This window comes from Carcharhinus amblyrhynchos, chromosome 28, assembly GCF_965287045.1.
Source record: "Carcharhinus amblyrhynchos chromosome 28, sCarAmb.v2.hapA, whole genome shotgun sequence".
Taxonomy (NCBI): domain Eukaryota; kingdom Metazoa; phylum Chordata; class Chondrichthyes; order Carcharhiniformes; family Carcharhinidae; genus Carcharhinus; species Carcharhinus amblyrhynchos.
Genome location: NC_137351.1, coordinates 22001142 through 22018160, shown reverse-complemented (window position 1 = coordinate 22018160; position 17019 = coordinate 22001142). Strand labels below are relative to the sequence as shown.

At 42.8% G+C, this 17019-nt stretch overlaps 1 protein-coding gene across 5 annotated transcripts in view; it reads right to left on the bottom strand.

Moving 5' to 3' along the window:
• Window positions 1–11812, bottom strand: part of ccpg1 (cell cycle progression 1) — a 46803-nt gene extending 34991 nt beyond the window's left edge. Inside the window, exons 1-2 of one of the 5 annotated variants that reach the window (XM_080214283.1) lie at window positions 11242–11812; window positions 409–484 (exon numbers count right to left, since the gene is read on the bottom strand). In XM_080214283.1, the coding sequence (XP_080070409.1) occupies window positions 409–468 (60 nt within the window). In that variant the 5' untranslated portion in view covers window positions 469–484; window positions 11242–11812. The remainder of the gene's footprint in view (window positions 1–408; window positions 485–11241) is intronic. The other 4 variants (XM_080214282.1, XM_080214280.1, XM_080214279.1 and 1 more) reach the window with 4 other exon arrangements.
• Between the last annotated feature and the right edge of the window lie 5207 nt (window positions 11813–17019).

The following is a 17019-nucleotide window of genomic DNA, read 5'->3' as shown; positions in this document are numbered from 1 at the left end:
TTTTCACAACACATCTGCAAAGCTATACAAAAATTATGCAGAAGTTTATCTTTCACTTGCCACTTGGTACAAAATAAAGCATAGCAAGAGCAACTAGCTTCGAAGAAAGCCATGCAAATATCAAACTGAATATTATGCAAACTGGCGTACAACTTGAGAGATGGGAGAGGTGCAGAGATTTCCCCTATTTACCTCTGCATGCCAAAATCTTAAACACACTTAGAAAAAGTTCAAGAACATGTTTCTGTAATAGTGCATAGAGGAAATTGTTCCTTTTTTAATGCAAGTTATTGCACAGTTCTTGCGTCTCATGATTTTTAAAAACTCAGTTCTTCAAATGCACAGATAAGACGTACAATTCAATGTTTATCTTTGTGCTTTATGAGATAGAAGAAAAATATTGTTTACTTCATGGTTAATTATGGTCCAACCACAAGATGATTCACTATCGCTGGAACTCTCTGACATCTTCACACCAAGGTAACTGCAAAACAAAGTACATCAAAATCAGCAAAAGAAAATCAAAGTGTAACTTTGTTATGCCGCAATCATTTGGTTTAGTCTATTGTTAATAATACTTTCAATCTAAGTTCCTAGAACTCAGACAATATTAGTTGAACCAGACTGGTCCCCATAAAGAGGCCAACACTACTCTTAATCTGTACAAAAGGAAAACTTTCTATGCTGTTTAATTTAAATTGTTTAGTTCATACTAGTGACTAATTCAAATTTCTTCCAGGAACAAAATTGGATTAATAGTAAACTGAACTGTAATAACAGACCGCTTTTGTTTGAGGAACCACATGACCCATCTTTTCTTCTTGCACCTTATCGAGAAGGCAAGGCCCCTGCTGTACACAGGGAATGCAAATTTAAATTAAATACTTACATATAGTTGATAAATACATCCTTGTGATGGCACTATTAGTCTATAGCTGCAAATCAATTTAAAACTCAACAGCGTTCTAGCAGCTACCAACATCAATCTATAAAGTTAAAGCTACAGGCATCTGTTGATTTTTTTTTAAAAACCAAATGCAACCTCTTTCTATTTTGATTTTCTTTTGTTGGCTAAATGTCATACCCCCAGATGCAAAAATCAGACATAACAGTTCCAAGGTTCACTCAACATTTTTCATATCCATGCACAATTCAAAAAATCCAGATTTGCTTGACATTTCAGAAAACCTTTCAATCCTGTCAAATTTTTCATTCAATAAAACTGACATTAAAATGCACAAAGCCACTATTGAAAGCTTAAAAGGGCAATTAAACCAGATTACAGCAACTGTTCAGCTTGTGCAGGTTTCAGTCAGAAAATTTATACTGTAATACAGCTTTATTTGCATGAAATAGAAGAACATGTATTCCAATAATAATCATAGGATTTGACAGGAGCTGGAAACTTTTAGTACCCTCCCATTATGTTTAATGCACTGATGGCAAAATTTTGCAATGCTTCTCTGTAACTACAAAATAGCATTCATAAGAACTAGCAACAGGAGTGGGCCACCTGGCCCCTCGCGCCTGCTCTACCATTTAATAAGATCGTGACTGATTTTTTTTGGACTCAGCTCCCCTTACCCGCCTGCTTACCATAACCTTTAATTCCTTTACTGTTCAAAAATTTATCTATCCTTGCTTTAAAAACACTCAATGAGGTAGTCTCAACTGCTTCACTGGGCAGGGAATTCCAGATTCACAACCCTTTGGATGAAGAGGTTCCTTCTCAACCCAGTTCTAAGTCTGCTCTCCCTTATTTTGAGGCTTTCACTGCCAGTGGAAACAACTTCCCTGCTTCTATCTTATCTATTCCCCTCATAACCTTATACGTTTCTATAAGATCTTCCCTCATTCTTCTGAATTCCAATGAGCGTAGCCCTGGTTTACTCAGTCTCTCCTCATAAGCCAACCCTCTAAACTCCGAAATCAACCTAATGAAACTTCTTTGCACTCCCTCTAGTGCCAGTACATCCCTTCTCAAGTAAGGAGACCAAAACTGTACACAGTACTCCAGGTGTGGCCTCACCAGCACCTTATAAAACTGCAACATAACCTTGCTGCTTTTAAACTTCATCCCTCCAGCAACAAAGGACAAAATTCCATTTGCCTTCTTAATTACCTGCTTCATCTGCAAACTCCTTGAGGTTCCTGCACAAGGACACCAAGGTCCCTCTGCACAGTGGCACGCTGCAATTTTTTAACCATTTAAGTAATAGCCCATTTTGCTGTTATTCCTATCAAAATGGATGACCTCACATCTGCCAACATTGTACTCCATCTGCCAGACCTTTGCCCACTCATATCTTTCTGCAGACTTTAAGTGCCCTCTGCACACTTTGTTCTGACACCCATCTTAATGTCATCTGTGAATTCTGACACACTATACTTGGTCCCCAACTCCAAATCATCTATGTAAATCGTAAACAATTGTGATCCCAACACCGATCCCTGAGGTACGCTACTAGTCACTGATCACCAAGCAGAAAAACACCCATTTACTCCCATTCTTTGCTTTCTGTTTGTTAACCATATACTAACCAAGTTAATAACCTGTATGGTGTTAACTTGGACCTCAGCTTCATGTGTTCTACTTCTCCCCAGTTCTTACTGATCAGTGTTCAATACCAAATCAAACTTTAAGCACACACGCTAATATTTTGCATTAGAAAACTGATAAGCACATCAATAGAAAAATTTTGATTATGGGCGGAGAAGCTGCTTTCAAAATAACATTTGACAAGAAAAAAACTTGCAAGATACCAGGAAAGATTAAGGAAATAGACTTGTCCAATTAAGGATTTATCACCAACACAATGGATTGAAACAGCCCCCTTCAGAACTGTAATTGCTATGATTAGGGAGATGTAATCAGGGTTGTGACATTTATAATAGCTGCGACAAACTGGATGGTTTTCACTAATCTAGGAAATACAAAGAAAACTTACAACATATCTGTATAACCAGCAGTAACTTTGTTCCACATGCAAACTTTACAGTCACGTTCTTAAGCTAACAATCTTCCTTAAAAAATTAAATCCTAACTTTTCAAAATAAACCATTTTTTTTAAAACTTCTACCTGTCCATTAACCAGGATCTTATTTTGAATCATCACCAGCAAACACTACGGACTGAATTTTATAAGAAAAATTCTAAGCATCCAAGTGTTAATAGATTTGCAGATCTGTTTTTGGGGTGAGTTTTAACGCCCAAGCTTATGCACTTATTGCTTGACTGTTTCTAGCTACTGATGGCAACGCGTGGGGCTTAACATTCCAGCCAGCTTGATCAACCAGCAGAGGGAGCTATTGCACTTGTCAGGCTTCCGCTGCTGCAGTCAGCCTCAACACAGCCACCCCCATCCCCACAATTGCGGGGACCCAGAGTCAATCACAAGCCCCACGTCGCCCAAAAATATAGCCCCAACACCACCCCCACCAAGCCATCACAATGGAGGACAGCAGCAGGCTGCCCTCCCTTCTCCCCACTGATCACAATGCAGAGTGGCTGTGGCCCCTGTCCCTCCACCTGCCATTCACAGGAAGAATGCACAGCAGTGTCCCCCTCCCCCCTGCCTGCCTAATCGGCCAGCCTGGCACTGCCCCCTCCCTCAGAGATCCCAATCTTGCTGGCGTCCTTTTCTGGCCCTGCCCTCCATGCTCACTTCAAGCCCCAATAAAGCCCTGCCCGGTGGACACTGCCAAGGTGCCAAGCAGGCACTGCCAAGATGGCAATGCCTAAGTGCCAGGCTGGCACTGCCCAAGGGGCAACTCCCTTGCCATCAACCTTCCCAGGAGGCCTTAACGGCCTCCAGTTCTACTGGCAAGAGAACAACATACCTGTTCCCATTAATTGAGAGCAGTTTTTTCCCCACCCCCCCTCGCCAGAGGAAACCTGTCCTGGTCAGACTGGAAAAGCAAGTAAGCCCAGACGATTGAGCATCAGACTCGCTAAACAGATGTAAATCACGTTTAGCATAAATTTGAATAACATTCAGCCTCTCACCCAAAATGAGCGAGATGCTGACTGCGCCATAAATCGCCGGTAAGATCGCAAGAGCCGAGAATTCGCTGCCTATGTGTTCAATATCACTCTTCAAATGATGATATATGTGTAAACCAAAACGGCACACCAACTTAATAATTGATTTCTACAACTATTGAAATATGTCTTCATATAATTTAGGTAAATAAGACCATAAGACAGTAGGCATTTTAGCCCATCGGTTCTGCTCTGTCATTCAATGAAACCATGAATGATCTGATGCGATAATCCTCAACTCCACTTTCCTGCCTAATCCTGAAAACCCTGAATTCTTTTACTGATTAAAAATCTGTCTAAAAATCTCAGCCTTGAGCATAATTTAATGACCCAGCCTCTCTGCAGCAGAGTTCCACAGATTCACAGCCCCCAAGAGAAGAAACACCTCCTCTTTTCTTTCTTAAATTGGTGATCCCTTATTTTGATATTATGCCCTGTGGTCTTAGACTCTACCACAAGGAGAAACAATCTCATTATCTACCTTAACAAGCCCGCTGAGAATCCTATATGTCTCAATAAGATTGCCTCTCAATGACTACTGGTCCAACCTCTCCTCATAAGGAAACCTCTCCATACCCGGGATCAAACTAGTGGACATCCTCTGGACTGCCAATGCCAGTGCATCTTTCTTTAGATAGGGGACCAAAACTGTTCACAGTATTCCAGGTGTGGTGTTACTAGTGCTATGGACTATTATTTATATAGTGAAAAATTACAACATGCTACTGTGCAGAGGGACCTGGGGATCCTTGTGCATGAATCACAAAAACTCAGTTTGCAGATGCAGCAGGTGATCAAGAAGGCAAATGGAATGTTGGCCTTTATCACGACAGGGATAGAGTATAAAAGCAGGGAGGTCTTGCTGCAATTGTACAAGATACTGGTGAGGCCACACCTAGAATACTGTGTGCAATTTTGGTCCCCTTATTTAAGAAAGGATATATTAGCTTTGGAGGGGGTGCAGAGAAGGTTCACCAGATTGATTCCTGAGATGAGGGGGTTAGCTTATGAGGAGAGATTGAGTAGACTGGGCCTGTACCCATTGGAGTTTAGAAGAGTGAGGGGAGATCTTTTAGAGACATATAAGATAATGAAGGGGCTAGACAGGATAGAAGCAGAGAGATTACTTCCACTTACAATGGAAACAAGAACTGGAGGGCACAGCCTCAAAATAAGGGGGAGTCCATTTAGAACAGAGTTGAGGAGGAACTTCTCCCAAAGGGTAGTGAATCTTTGGAATTCTCTGCCCATTGAAGCAGTGGAGACAACCTCGTTAAGTGTGTTTAAGTCACAGATAGATAGATTTTTGACCAATAAGGGAATTAAGGGTTATGGGGAGCAGGCGGGTAATTGGAACTGAACCATTATCTTATTGAATGACGGGGCAGGGTCAAGGGGGCTAGATGGCCTACTCCTGCTCCTATTTCTTATGTTCTTGTATAACTTTAGCAAAAATTCCCTATTTTTACACTCTACCCTCTTTGAAATAAAGACCAACGTGCAATTTGCCTTCCTAATTACCTGCTGGCTTCTGTAATTTATGCTCGTAGACATCCAAATCTCTCTGTATTGCAGTTTTCTCCATTTAAATGATATTCAGCTCCTTTAGCCTTTCTACCAAAGTGCAGAACTTCACATTTTCTTACATGATTTTCCACCTACCAATCTTTTGCCCACCCATCTAACCTGTTCTATTCCTCTGGAGACTCTGTCGTACCCTCACCACTAGTTCCCACCTAGTTTTGTGTCATCCACAAACTCGGCAACAGCACATTCAATTCCCTTGTCCAAGTCATTAATGTATATTGTAAATAATTATAGCTCTGACACTGATCCTTATGGCACTCCACTCGATGCAGGTTCCCATCTTGAGAATAGAATATACTTATGCACATTCTCAGGTTCAGTTTGCTTCCCTGGTTACATTAAAAATACAATGTATGTAACTGGCAAAAGTTATTTTGGCTATTTAGTGAGTTAGTTGATGTTTTTGCTTTATAAATTGTAAGTGAAGTAAATAGTACTTGAATCACTATTTTCATAATTTGCCAAAAGAACTACTTAAATTGTAATGAAAAGATATTTCGAAAATTTTAGTTTAAAAGTCCAACTTCATATTGCAAAGAGAAGGAAAGGGAAATTGTGTATAGCTCTGTAAAACAGGTTTTTACACTACTATATTAAACGTATCTCATCAAAATTTCTTCATCAGGAAAACAAATACACAAGTACCATTTTGCTTAAAGCACAATTTATTTAAACTCAAAAATATGCTAGTGTTTGCTCTCACAGCACTAAGGATGAAATCACACATTCTGCCAATGCTGAGCTCCAATGATCGGCAATACATATTCAAGCAACATAGCAATTTCAGCATTTTGTGCATGGCACACGTTGACAATCTGGACTTGATTGAGAGTCCAGTGTATTTTGATAGTTGCTCCCAACTATGGAATGAATAGCAGATAACAAAGAAAAATGTAAAAGAAAAATGAGGAAAAGAAATGGTTATACTTAAAAGTAAAAATGAAATTAAAACTTGAAGCACGTGACCTGTAGGAATGAAAATAACTTGCAGAAAAATAATTGCAAGCAGAAGTGTTTTTTTAAGTTAACATATTTTGAATTCTGGTTTCATTTTACATCCAGGATGTCATTACGTCAGCAAATATAGGCTTTTCATCGGGTGGAACCCCTGCCTTTAATGCTGGTTTCCAGCCAATGGGTAGCCATCTGCCTTTTAAACCAAAAACTGCAATGCAAGCAGGAAGAATAAAAGTGAACTAAGCATTTTAAACAAATAAATGGCAACAAAAAACAAATCCTCCTAGCAAAATACCAGTAAATATATAGGGTGGAGCGAAAAAAGCGAAAGGCAGAAAGGAACAAAACGAGATGACATGATACAGAAGTCGTTTTTATTTAAACTGTGCTTCAAATCTTTGTAGTTGAGGGTGAATTTAAATATGCTAATGCTTTGCCTTATGTTTCAGCAGCTTTATTACAGCAAGAAAATTTAAAACAATCATTAAATCACAAAGTAGACAGAATTCTAAAGATTAAATTCACAATAATTAAGGATGAAAGAGTAACTAGGCAAATTATTCACTGTTTATTCACACAATTTAAAAATTAGGAAGCATGGAATAAAAAGGGGCACTCAAGCAATTGATTCTCATATAAAGAAAAAATAAACCAGTGAAATAAGTTCCCAGAAAAGCCACCAAAGTCAATATATAAATCAGTCTAAAAGAAAAACAAGTACAGTTGTTTAGATGAAGCAATAAGACGAGGAAACCAAGATTTAAGTCAATGAAAATGAAACAGGTCTACCAGGCCAAAGTGGCCTTCTCCAAATTTTACATTTGAATACACCCCAAAATAGTTATTGAGGTAATGAATTGTCTCCTCACCCACATCCTACACAGTGTGCTTTTCTTGCAAGCCCAAATAACCACCTCTTGTGATGTAACCACGCTATGATAATCTTCCATTCTTGTAGAGCTGGTGGCACAGTGGTTAGCACTGCTGTCTCACAGCACCAGGGATCCGGATTCAATTCCCAGTTTGGGTCACTGCCTGTACGGAGTCTGCACGTTTTCCTCCAGTGTCTGCAAGGATTTTCTCTCACAGTCCGAAAGAACATAAGAAGTAGGAGCAGGAGTAGGCCATCTAGCCCTTCGAGCCTGCCCCGCCATTCAATAAGATCATGGCTGATCTGTCGTGGCTCAGTTCCACATTCCCGCCCTCTCCCTATAACCCTTAATCCCCTCTCTTATCAAAAACCCATCAACCCGCGTCTTAAAAATATTTAGCGAGGCAGCCTCCACCACTTCAACGGGCAGAGAATTCCAGAGATTCACCACCCTTTGAGTGAAGAAGTTCCTCCTCAACTCCGTTCTAAACCACCCCCCCCCTTTATCTTGAGGCTGTGCCCCCTAGTCCTACTGTCCTTTCTGAGTGGGAAGAGCCTCTCCACCTCTATCCTATCCATCCCATTCATCATCTTATATGTCTCAATGAGATCTCCCCTCATTCTTCTAAACTCTAACAAGTACAAGCCTAGTTTATTCAGCTTCTCCTCATAGCTCAACCCCCTCAACTCCGGTATCAGCCTAGTAAACCTCCTCTGCACTCCCTCCAAGGCCAAAATATCCTTGCGTAAGTGCAGCGCCCAAAACTGCACACAGTACTCCAGCTGCAGCCTCACCAGTGCCCTATACAGCCGCAGCAAGACCTCCCTACTTTTATATTCAATCCCCCTCGCTATGAAGGCCAGCATCCCATTCGCCTTCCTGACCACCTGCTGCACCTGCAGGCTGGGTCTTTGCGACTCATGCACAAGGACCCCGAGGTCCCTCTGCACCGTCGCCTGCTGCAGTTTTTCGCCACGTAAGTAATAGTCCTTCCCACCATTATTCCTACCAAAAGTGGACCACCTCGCACTTGCCAACATTAAATTCCATTTGCCAGTTCCTGGCCCATTCGCCCAGCCTATCTAGCTCCTTCTGCAGACTCTCCACACCCTCCGCACAATTTGCCGTTCCACCAACCTTGGTGTCATCAGCAAATTTCGACACCATACACTCGGTTCCCTCCTCCAGATCATCTATATAAATGATAAATAGCTGAGGCCCCAGCACCGACCCCTGGGGCACTCCACTAGTCACCAGCCGCCAATCTGAATAGCACCCATTAACCCCCACTCTCTGCCTCCTACTCTCTGCCTCCTATTTGACAACCAATCCTCTATCCACGCTAACACCCTACCCCCAACTCCATGCCCCCTTACCTTCTGCAATAACCTCGTGAGGTACCTTGTCAAATGCCTTCTGAAAATCAAGACAGACCACATCCACCGGCTCTCCTCTATCCACTGCCCTAGACACATCCTCATAGAACTCCAATAAATTTGTCAGACACGACTTCCCCTTAACGAAACTGTGCTGCGTCTGCTCTATCAAGCAATTCCCCTCAAGATGCCTCGCAATTTCCTCCTTGATGACGGATTCTAACATTTTACCTACCACAGACGTTAAACTAACCGGCCTATAATTCCCTGCCTTTTGCCTGGCACCCTTCTTAAACAACAGCGTAACATTAGCCATTTTCCAATCTTCCAGCACTTCCCCGGAATCCAGCGACGTTTGGAAAATAACCACCAAGGCATCCACTATCACCTCCGCCATTTCTTTCAGAACCCTCGGATGCATTCCATCCGGTCCTGGGGACTTGTCCACAATCAGTCCCTCCAGTCTGTCGAGCACCGCCTCTCTATTAACAACAATGTCATTGAGACCCTCCAGTCCTACCACCTTTCCATCGCTAACACCCAGCAAATTATTCACGTCCTCCTCCGTGAAGACCGAAACAAAAAAGTTATTCAAGACCTCAGCCATTTCCCCATCCCCTACCACTAAGTCCCACCTCTCATCCTCCAAGGGTCCAACGTTCACCCTAGCCAGCCTCTTCCTTTTTATATATTTATAAAAACTCTTGCTATCCTTTTTTATATTAAGCGCTAGCCCAGCTTCATAGTTTCTCCTACCCTTCTTTATCAACTTCTTTGTCAATCTTTGTTGACATTTAAACCTCTCCCAATCCTCTTCTCGCCCACTACTCTAAGCTACTCTAAACGCCTCCACTTTTAACTTAACACTTTCCTTCACCTCCTTCGTTATCCACGGCTTATTACCTCTCCTCCTACGGTCCTTTTTAACCATCGGAATAAGACATGCTGGTTAGATGCATTGGCCATGGTAAATTCTCTGTCTACCCAAGCAGGCACCAGAGTGTGGTAACTAGGGGAATTTCACAGTGCACACTTCATAGCAGTGTTAATGCAAGCTTACTTAAGACACTAATAAACTAAAAATGATTTAAAAATTGTAGGTTTCAGGAATATTCACATTCCTTTTACACATAAATTAGGGAAAGATGCAGTTCAGGACTGTTGTATGAAGTGTGGGAAGGCAATGGCCTAGTGGTATTATCACTAGACTATTAATCCAGAAACTCAGCTAATGTTCTGGTTACCTGGGTTCGAATCCCACCACAGCAAGTACTGGAATTTGAATTCAGTACAAAATATCTGGAATTAAGGGTCAACTGATGACCATGAAACCATAAGGGTGGCACAATGGTTGGCACTGCTGCCTCATAACACCAGGGGCCCAGGTTCAATTCCAACCTGTGTAGAGTTCACACGTTCTCCCTGTGTCTGCGTGGGTTTCCTCTGGGTGCTCCGGTTTCCTCCCGCAGTTCAAAGATGTGTGGGTTCCATTGACTGGCCAAGCTAAATTTCCCCTTAGTGTCAGGGGGGCTAGCAGGACAAATAGGTGGGGTTACAGGAATAGGGCTTGGGTGGGACTGTTGTTGGTGTAAGCTTGATGGGCCAAATGGCCTCCTGCTACACAGTAGCGATTCTATGAAACCATCGTCTGTAAAAAAACAATGCATCTGGTTCATTAACGTCCTTTAGGGAGGGAAATCCGCCCTCCTTCCCTCGTCTGGCCTACATGTGACTCCAGAGGCACAGCAACTTGGTCGACCCTCAATTGAGTGCCGGAATGGCTTAGGAAGCCACTCAATTCAAGGGCAAACTTGAGATGGGCAACAAATATTGACCAGCCAGGGAAGAATTTAAAAACTACAACTATTCCTCATCGCTGCTGATTACCATCAAAGCAGAGAGGAAGGAGGCTAAATTTGATTTCATCATCCCTGGATTAAAGTGTGCGGTCATTATTACAACAGGTAACGGGGGGAGGAGAAGTGGAAGTTACACAAATACGATCAGATCTTGCTGTAAGTCACGCCGAGCTGCTTGATCTGAAGCCAGGAGGAAGTGAGCCCGCTGCTAGAACCAAAATAAACAGCCGGCCGTGCGGTGACCTTCGCCGCCGCCTCGTCCTCCTCCTCCTCCACCTGTGCAATAAAGTAACCCAGACATCGGGGGAGCTGGAGCCGATGGCGAAGACGGTGAGGAGGAGGGTGGGAGGTGGAAATAGGTCAGTCCGGGGACGGGGTTAATTCCCCCCTGGCCCCTCACCCCCCTGCCGAGGCCCTCACTCCCTTCCCCAGCCCCCGCGGCCCCTTCAAAATCAGACACCCCCCAAACACCCCCCACTCCCCCAGCCATCAGCGACCCTCCTCCCTGCAAACAGCCGATGGATTGTCATTCGGAGCCAAGCCCTTACCTGCCGCCCCTCTCCTCCAGCCGACGATAACTAAACACTGTTGACTGGTTAAAAAACAACAGCCTCCAGCCGCGGCCCCCTTGTGATGTTTTGACTGACGAGCAGTGACGCTGCCGAGCGAAGCAAAGGCCTCCCCTCCCCCACCAACTCTCCCTTCACCCAGTGCGCAGGCGTGCGGCCCGCCGCGCGCGCCGCATTGTGGGATTTGCAGTCCCAACCCTCCCTCCCGCCGGTCCGCCGCCACGACACCCGGACTACAACTCCCGGCATCCCCCCGCGCGACGGGTGCGCGTCATCCCCAGCGACCAATCAGGCGCCGTTACCAAGGCAACGCTGCCACAACAAAAAGCTCGAGCCGAACAATGGATCCATGGCGACCAATGGATACACACATAGAGTGGCAAACAGCTGACTGCATTGCCTACAACTAGCATCACCCTCCCTGTCTACACACACTGCCATTGCATTACCAAGCTGATAGCTGGTCAAAGGGAGCTGGAGAAATCGATCAACATCCCAGAGAGGTGACTGCTGCGCCTGGAAAGATCCCGACCTACCTACTTAAAGGAAGAATGAGCTGTAATCCACATCCAGCGACACGAAAGGTCCAATTTAGAGACCCAACGTGCGATGATGAGCCGCCCTCCTTTGCTCCAAAGGCTGCGCCCAAAAATGAAATCAATCCATCCCTCGCTCGAAAAGTTCATTTTAAAGACTCGGTATGTGATAATCTTAAACTACCCTTTGAATTAAAGGCTGATCCTTCATGTGATGCCAATTTTGCTTCACTTGCTGAGAAGATTCAGGTTGAAGACTCAATCTGCGATGATCTCAATCCACCCTTAGCTCCTAAAATTGAATCTAAAGCTGACATGCGTGATAATCTTGATTCATCCCATGCTCAGGTGGTTCAGGATGAACTGCAGGGTGATTTCAATCCATCCTTTACTGTAGAGCAATGTGAAGACAGTGTGTGCAATGATCGCAACATAGCAATCGCTCTAAAGGATGACTGTAAAGACCCGGTGAGAAATGATTATAATCAATCTTTGACTCCAATGGTCGAGCAAAGAAAAGAAATGAATGTGGATGATCCCATCCCTGCCATTCCTACAACGGTAGAAACCAAGGAGAAGATGTGGCCTCCCTGTATGAATCCTGGAAACCCTATCTTTTCTTGCATGGCAAAGATCCCAACACCATCGTATTCCCCGGTTCCATTCGTTAAACCTCAAAACCCTCTCTACAGAACCACCTCTGCGGCATATGGGTCTAACCAACCAACTTGTGAAAGTGTACCTTCTGTCTACAAACCATTATCGCAGTCCTTCTCTGCAGCTCTCCAAAGTGGTGGGATGTATCGTAACTGCTCCTTGAATACTAGTTCGGACAAGAACAGAGTGCATAATTTACTTCCATTTTGATTTGTTGCTTAAAGAGCAAAGGTGGCTTGGGTTCATGAGTGCACACGATTTTGTGATACTCAACAGGAAGAAATACTATGATAACATATGTTGGAGAGCTGGCATCGTGAATAGAACTATTTAGGAGAGATTTTTGGAAGAAAATGAGCAGAACTGAAATTTATGTTCATATATATGAATATGGGCATATCTATGTATAATTTTATTCGTGTTTCAAAATTTCTTTCAGTTATGCTTGATAAGGCAGCAGTTAGAAGAATACAGAGGGGCCTAACATTTAAAATATAAAGAACCTGCAGTCACATGCATGTTTTCAATATAAAGTCTTACAAATCCCCTACACTAAATAGTGCTGTTGCACCTTCAATTTGCATCCACTTAACACTCTACCTGCCCTGGCCAATATAATACAGGACACAGATTCTGAGGAACATTTTATGTTTTAGAAGTGCCCCAGCTCAAAATCACTTCTCTTTCCTAACCGTTTAGTCGTTCAGTAGTCGACCTGCCAACCAGTCAGCACTCTCATTCAGTATACATTTGTTTTCTTCCCTGGATTTGTATTCTTGCAAAATTTCCTGATGAGTACAAGATGAAAAGCTTCAACAAAATATATCTTTTTTCAGAGGTGACCTTACTCCGTGACAATCACTTCAGAACAATACCTCTCTTCCAAGTCACACCCTGCTTTAGTTACATTCTCGTTTTGACCACATCTCATTGTTTGTTTAGGTTCCACTCCTTCATCAGTCACTTAGAAAGAGGCGTGAGGCAGAACTGCCTAAGTTGGATGTATTAGAATTAAACTACCTTCAGACCCAGTCTGCTCTGATCTGTTTTTTCATTCTCCACCCCACAGCTTCCATTCCCCTTCCACTTCTATTCTGTCCAATATTTCTATGTTTGTAATTTAGGCAAAATAGCTCCAGACTTAATTTCAGTGTTTATAAGCTCCTACTTCCTGTTCTATACCAGCCAGTTTGTTTAGGTCTTTCTTTCCAACCTGTGATCATCTACGTTCTGAAATACCAATATTGTTTATATTATTTAATTTTAAAATACCTCTGTCAATTAAAAAATACTTCCCAGCCCCATCCTATTATTTAAAGATATACTATTCCTACTCCTATTTTGTTGGCCCTGCTCATTAGGTAATATTAAAATTTTTGCATATGCAATGCACCTACAAAAATGTCACACTTACTTCCTGTAACATTTTCCAAATCAAACGTTGTTGATGACAGCTCTAATAGAAAATAGCCTATAATTCAACGGTTATGAGCAATGTCACTGACGATCTGTTAGTAATATTTTCATGTAAAAAGTGTATTTTTACACACTAAGTGTCTGTTTATACTACAACTTTAATGTTGCACCAATGCTGAAGGTATGGTTTAAAGTCAGGCTCTGGCTTTAGCTGCACTTTAGATAGCAAGATGGTTGCACACAATTCTTTAATGCTGCATGGACTGCAACTCCAGTATGCTGTCGAAGTCAGTTTGATAAATGGGAAGACTGAGTTCTTTGAAATGTTTAGGTAATGTGCATCATCTTGCACACACTTTAAGCATTGAAGTTCTAACTGCTAAGCAAGGACCTCCGCTGATGGGCCACACAGTGACACAGTGGTTAGCACTGCTGCCTCACAGCAACAAGGACCTGCGTTCAATTCCAGCCTCAGGTGGAATTGCACATTCTCCCCATGTCCTCCGGGTGCTCCTGTTTCCTCACACAGTCCAAAGATGTGCGGGTTAGGCTGATTGGCCACGCTACATTGATCTTAGTGTCAGGGAGATTAGCAGAGTAAATATGTCAAGTTATGAGAATAGGGCCTGGGCAGCATTGTGCATGGTGCAGACTTGATGGGCTGAATGGCCTCCTTCTTTACTGTAGGGATTCTATGATTCTATGAACTGGAGCTCCAGAAACCAAAAACAGAGTGCACTTGGCTTGAAGTAATATTGAGGCTTCCAGTCTGAGACTTTTAGCTATTGTTTAAAATACAACTCAACCTACACAGAACATAAATTTCCGTTGCCATTTGCAGAATCGAAGTTAAAGAATAGTTTCACTACTGACAGCAATTACTGGTCCTTTCCTGTTACTGTATTATTGTAAGGTTACGAAGAGGTGGTTACAACAAAACCAGGGTATTTTTAATCTGCATTTGTGGTTTTTCTGCAGGTTATGTTTCTTTATTATGTTTTTTAACTTGAACATTGGACATTTTAAGAAGCTGCACTCCTCAAAATAGTGTTCACATTAAATGCTTAAAGAATAGCATTATTTTCATTCTGCATGAGGTACTTAAATAATCAACAGATCTACATAGTGGGATAAACAGTCACCATGCACCCTGACTGTTAGAAATAATATGTATTACTAGGTTGTTACTCAATACAAATGTAATCAAAAATGTCCTAACATAGCCAGAAGTTATTAGACCATCTGATTTGGAAATATATCACCGTTTCCTCATTGTCATTAGGTTAACATCCTGGAATTCCCCTTCCCCAACAGCACAATGTGCATACCTAAACCACATGGACTGCATCAGTTCAAGACAGCAGCGACTGACCACCATTATCTCAAGGACCACCTTGAGGACAGTAGGGATAGGCAATACATGCTGGCCTTGCCACATAAGTTCCGCACACATGAGGACGGTCTCAACAGGGATCTTGGGTTCATGTCGCACTATCTGTAACCCCTGTGACTTGCCTGGGTTTGCAAAACCTCACTTACTGTACTGTCTGGAGACAATACACATCTCTTTAAACTGTGATCAGTGCTCCTACCACTCACATTGTCAGCCACTTCAGGTCTTGAACAGCAGGTTAGGTGTAAGGATTCGCATTTTAATCAGTAATCTCTAAACTGTCTGTGCTTTATATGCTCTGTCTGAGGCCAGAACTCTCCATTCACCTGACGAAGAGGCTGTCCCCTCGAAAGCTAGTGAGAATATTATCAAATAAATAGGTTGGACTAAAACCTGGTGTTGTCAGACTTTTTACTGTGTTCTTGCCACTAATACCATATCCCATGAATACATTTCAAAAATGACACACAGATGGCTACAAACATGCTTTTGTATTAACTATGGAACTTGTTGTTCAATAAAATATCTCTATATTCTCAAAACTAAAATGATTTCAAATGATTTGTGGGTATAACCTGAGATATATTAGTTAACTTTGTCATCAGGTATTTGATGGCAGATGGTGAAATTTGAATTTATTACAAAATCTGGAATTAAAAGTCTAACGACCATGACACCATTGTCATTGTCATAAAACCAATCTGATTCATTAATGTCATTTAGGGAAGGAAATCTGCCATCCTTACTTGGTGTGGCCTATATGTGATCCACAGCAATGTGATTGACTCTCAAATGCCCTCTGAAATGGTGAGCAATTCGGGGTGGGTATTAAATGCTGGCCCAGCCAGTGGCACTCACATCCCATAAATGTTCTTTTAAAAATTTGAGGTTCTGAGGCTCTGGGAGGAGTTGAGGGGCAAGGGAGAAGCACAGGTTTTGGATGGGGACACCTCCCTCAAGGGCCCCTTTCCACATGGCACCAAAGATCAGCTCCCCCACAGGTGCACCTTCCCGCTCCCACTCCCAGACTTCTACACCCGCTTTTCACTCCCACAACCCAGCCTCAGCTGCCCTCCTCACCGTGAGACCCTATGCACTTACCTGGCCCTGGACTCCAGGATTTAGAATCCAGGGACTGTGTTTAGTTCCAGTGCTGGCTACTGGTGCCACCGGCACTGCTGGGACAATAGAGTTGCCAGCCAATCAGATTGGTCGGCAGCTCTCTGAGGCAGGACTTTTGCTCGAATGAGGGGTGGAATTCCCAACTCCAGCCAATTAACATTCTTCAGAAACATGTTCCTCACCGCCGGTTCAGATGACAGGATGGGAAATGGTACCACCTGAGAAACCCTGCCCCATTTATCATGCGTCGGCCAAACATGACTATTTTAGAGTACATCATATTTGAATGCTAGCAAGCAATGAGTGTTTAAGTTATTCTATTGCTTAAGATAAAAAAGAAGGCCAAAAATGCTAACTAGGCATACCTCTCTCACAGAATGGAAATGTGACAATTCAAATATGAAATTTAAATTCCAGAACTAATTCACACACTACTGCCTTCCACCATCAGCTACTGGTAAATGTATACGCTGAAATCTTGCTGCAGTTTACACTAGTGGGATCTTACAGTTCTGCCGACCCTACACCCCACCACGGGTTTTCCAGCTGCAAGGGGTGCAGTCAACAGAAAACCCCACTGACAATGGTGGGATCATAAAATCTGCCGCCAGTGATCAGTGCATAGCAGGGAGG